The 4,782-nt window shown below is 36.7% G+C and overlaps 1 protein-coding gene across 1 annotated transcript; it reads left to right on the top strand.

The window, feature by feature from the left end:
* The first annotated feature begins 201 nt into the window (after positions 1 to 201).
* LOC145047719 (actin cytoskeleton-regulatory complex pan-like protein) lies at positions 202 to 3,749 on the top strand. Its single transcript, XM_078996057.1, has 3 exons — positions 202 to 842; positions 1,145 to 1,273; positions 1,958 to 3,749. The coding sequence occupies exons 1-3, from the start codon at positions 396 to 398 to the stop codon at positions 3,446 to 3,448; spliced, it is 2,067 nt and encodes a 688-aa protein (XP_078852183.1). The 5' UTR covers positions 202 to 395; the 3' UTR covers positions 3,449 to 3,749.
* Positions 3,750 to 4,782: the final 1,033 nt, after the last annotated feature.

Here is a 4,782-nt window from a genome sequence, read left to right as displayed (position 1 = left end):
GTAATAGTCGAAATAACAAAATTGTGGATAATTGAATATCCAGGCACCATTATTGTAATGCGCTATTTACTCAGTTTTAAAAATTTACGTTAAACCCCTCATACTTGAAGTTTTCATACAAATTACATCCCACATATTTCTCTCTCAAGCGTTGACCGTACAATTATGCGTATAATACACATACTAATATTGTACTAATAGTGTCTTCAGTGAGTGTGAGAGAGAGAAAAAAGAATCACTTTCCCAAGAAATCTCTCTCAGATTCTTTTTTTTTGCTTAATCTTGTTTTCTCTGTGTTCGGAGCTCCATTCTCACGGCCACCGGTTCTTTGCAACATTCTTTCACGTAGTGATAGTTTTAAAAGCTTTGCTGATGGCTGAATATTGCCGGAAAAGATGAAGATCACCGGAAAAACGGATCTACCGGCTATTCTATCGTCAAAAGCTCTAAACTTCACCCCAGATTCGGATCTTTTACATAAACCTATTTCGAGGAAACAAGTAAGTCGAAAATCGCGGAACCCCGGTGGTGGGGTGCGGTTGAAGAGGGATGGACTTCCGGCATCCGGGAAAAGGGGTTCTAGACCGGAGACACCGTTGCTCCGATGGAAGTTTAATGAGGCTAAACAAGAGGAGGAGGATAAGGATGCTGAGGTTGAAAGCGAAAAGCTGCCTGATTCTGGTCGAAAAAATGGTCTGAAAGCGAGGAGAGGGAAAGATGTGACAACCGTGTCGGCGAGGAAGTTAGCCGCCGGACTGTGGCGGTTGCAACTGCCGGATGTTCGTGTTAACCACGGCGGCGAGTTATGTAACGTTCCTAAGAGTAATGGGGTTGTGTTTCAGGTAAATAAATCATTTTCCAAATTTCTAGGGTTTTGCAGTGTGAATCAATTTATCAGTTCTTGATCTATTTACAAACCCTAATCAAATATTTCTGCAATAAGGGTTATTTCATACGTCAAACACTGAATCAATCCCTGTTTATGTGAACATTCAAATGCTTTTAGCCTTTTTATTCAAATTTTCCCCAAATTCAATGCCGTTTGGGGATTTTTTTTTGAGGTCTTTAAATGATGAATAAAATCTGACCATAAATTACGTTTTCTTCTTGATAAATTCTTCACTTTTCGTTCTTTCATATGCAGCCTGCAATTGATCATTCTGGAATCCATTCTCCTGCTCGTCATATGAGGAAATCATTCGATTCTCAAATGAAAGAAGTACCACAGAGCCCTAATTCTGTTACTGGATCCAGAAATAAGTTTCTTCACAAGGTAATCACTCATGAAACTTGCTTGAAGGTGGTACTTGGTAGTAGTAATATAAAAGTGATTGGATGTGTGCTTTGTAAATGATATCAACCAATAGATCTAGAATGTTATATTTCATCAACATTCCAAGTGTGCGTGGTGTTTGAATGTGCTTTTTTAAAAGTAATTATCTCAACATGAAGACTTAGAACAAGATAATCAGATGATTAAATTTAAAACTAAGGTCAGGTAGGTAATTTTACATGGGTTAAATGCAAGATATATCAACATTTTATCATATAATATCTATTAGTTATAGCATACTGCATCCTACTTTCATTTAATCCTATTACAACATTGTATTTCGAAAAATCTGTCCAATTACAACAATGTCATCCAATTCCAAAACAATTTTCATTGGTATGATTGGGTATAAGTTTCCAAATACAATTTCCAATTAAAATAAATGGAAGTAAAATGCCACAATTGGGTGGATTTTCAAAGTAAGTAGTCATAGTAAGAAAAAAAAATGAAAATACAATGTTTCAGTAGAGAAAATGAAAGTATGATGCTATACTTGGTTTTCTTGCAACATCTTCTTATGTGCTTGTTGAAATCTTGGTTATTTTGACTCTAAACGGTTTCTCTAAATTCGGTTTACTTTTGTATAAATTGATAATCTGGGCTCTACTTTCATGATCTTTATAGCTTGAACCAACTTTCCACTTTTCAAACTCTGCTATGGAGGGTGCAACAAAGTGGGACCCAGCTTCATGGAAGGCATCAGAAGACGTAAGACGAATCTTCAGTGAATCAAAGCATCTAGAAGAACAAGTAGGCGTTGTGTCAATGGTATCCACACTTCAATCAGAACTCGAACAATCTCGATCCCGTATTCACGATCTCGAAAACGAACGAAGATCATCAAAGAAAAAACTCGAACAGTTCTTAAAAAAACTAAATGAAGAACGTGCGACATGGAGGAGCAGAGAACATGAGAAGATCCGTGCAGTGATTGAAGATATAAAAGGCGAATTGAATAGAGAGAGAAAAAACAGACAACGAATGGAGATTGTGAATTCAAAATTGGTAAACGAGTTAGCAGATGTGAAATTGTCTGCTAAAAGATACATGCAAGATTATGAGAAGGAAAGGAAAGCAAGAGAGTTGATAGAGGAAGTATGCGATGAACTTGCTAAAGAAATTGGAGAAGATAAAGCGGAGGTTGAAGCTTTGAAAAGGGAATCCATGAAAATGAGGGAAGAAGTTGACGATGAGAGAAAGATGTTGCAAATGGCAGAAGTTTGGCGGGAAGAGCGTGTTCAAATGAAGCTTATTGATGCTAAAGTAGCACTCGAGGACAAATATTCTCAAATGAAGAAGTTAGTTTCGGATCTTGAAGATTTCTTGAGTTCGAAGAATCTTGATGAAGAAGAAGTAAAACGAGCCGAAATCCTTATAGAAACAGCGGATTCGGTTAATATTCAAGAAATCAGTGAGTTTAAGTATGAAAAACCGAACCCGGATGACATATATTCGGTTTTTGAAGAGGTAAGTTTCGGGGAAATGAATGGAAACGAGATCGAACATAGACATTCTTCTGGTTATTTTGACCAAAATGGTCTTAAAGAAGATGAAGATGATGATGATGAAGATGATGATGATGATGGTGAAGATGATGATGAAAGCGGGTGGGAGACTGTAAGCCATTTGGAAGATCAGGGGTCGAATTATTCACCCAATAGGAGCGATCCATCTGTCACCAACAACAATAACAACAATAGAGAATGGGAAGAAAATGACGAGACAACAATTACCGAAATCACGGAGGTGTGTCCTGTACCGAGTAAAAACCCGAAAAAGCCCTCATCAATCTCGAGGCTTTGGAGATCATCGTACTCGAGTAACGGTGGTGATAATTGTAAGATGATACCGATTGATGGGCGGTTATCAAACGGGACCCACCTGTCGAGCGGTGTGGGGGCGGGGCTTTCACCGGACCGCAGCTCGGGGGTGAGTCTGTCTGAGTGGAGCTCACCGGGGTCAAACGGTCACATGACGAAAGGTGGGATGAAGGGAGGGTGCATTGAATGGCCACGTGGGGTTATGCAGAAGAACAGTTTGAAAGCAAAGCTTTTGGAGGCCAGAATGGAGAGTCAAAAGGTACAGTTGAGACAGGTATTGAAGCAGAAGATATGAAAAAGTGAATAAAAATGGATAAGACTTTTCATGTGGTCGTGGGTGGGGTGGGTTACAACTCTGATGGAGGACTGGATTAACAAACGTGGTTTGGAATGAGTTTTAGGTCCTTTCTTGTTGTTTGCAGGAGGGAGGTGATTTGAGAGTACAATTATCGACCGTTTTGTTAATTGATGTTGAGAAAGGAAGGTGCAATTGCAATATTAATGTGTTTTTTTTTATGTTGTAGGATGGATTATAATGAATGTGACATATGAAATGAAAATGGGACCATGTTTTTGGACTCTTTTTATGGCCTTAATAGATCCGCCCCTTTCATGTATTGTCTTTGTTTAGAATAAATGAAGAGTGGTTTGATGATGAAATTGAAAAATGGTTGAGGTGGTCCGTATCTAGAATGAATCCGACCCAAAAAAAAAAAAAAGTAAAAAACAGTTGACAGTTAGGGCCTTTGGGGGAAAAGGCTAGAACCACTTAAAGATTTGACATGTCATAGGTGTACAAAAGGCTACCAAGGACCACATCAACACATGATGTGTACGGGCTTACTACCGTTCATACTTCCTACTTCCTATATATTATATATATATATTTTTTTTTCAAAGAGATTCACAAAAATCAGGTGACATGTGAGAAGATAGCTCTTTTTCGTTTTGGGTTTTTATACAAGATAATTACTAATTTTGTGTTATGAAATGGTTTCTACAACAAAGAACTTAGAAAGGATGAAAAGAATTTGGATGAAAAACTATGTATCATTTCACGATATCTCACCTTTTGTTTCAAAAAATATTGTGTATAAAGTAAAAAAGTTAAATAATCTAAAATATTGAGCTTTTCTGGTACAACCTTACTTTTCTTTTTCTTAGAAGGGATCCTTTATTTATTTTTTTTTCTTTCTGAATTGTGAAAAGGGATAATGACTTAAAAGGTAATATATTCATTTGATTTTTAACATTTGGTCACTGAGTTTATTTTTTGTTCACATTTACTCCGTTAACTTGTTAAACTGTACACATTCAGTCCTTATGATCAGTTATTTCAGGCTAACCGGTAAAAATGTTTTAATAGGATAATATATTTCTCATTTTGTACACATTTAGTCCTTAATTTTTTTTTGTTACAATTTTTTTTTCCTGTACTCATTCAATACTTATGAATGTTTTCATTAAGTTTTTCTCACAACATCTTACATGGAACAATCATTAACGAGGTGTTTTAGACTTTTGATGTTTATGTCCATCGCGATCTCAACTATTTGGTTGCTTAGGTCATGTGTTTTGAACATCATAATTTTTTCATACTATCTCGGAATTTAACGATCTTTATATCTA

The sequence above is a fragment of the Lactuca saligna genome, chromosome 5 (assembly GCF_052625555.1).
Source record: "Lactuca saligna cultivar CGN05327 chromosome 5, ASM5262555v1, whole genome shotgun sequence".
Classification (NCBI taxonomy): domain Eukaryota; kingdom Viridiplantae; phylum Streptophyta; class Magnoliopsida; order Asterales; family Asteraceae; genus Lactuca; species Lactuca saligna.
The sequence above is the reverse complement of the archived record's forward strand: the minus strand, read 5'-3'. Positions and strand labels throughout refer to the sequence as shown.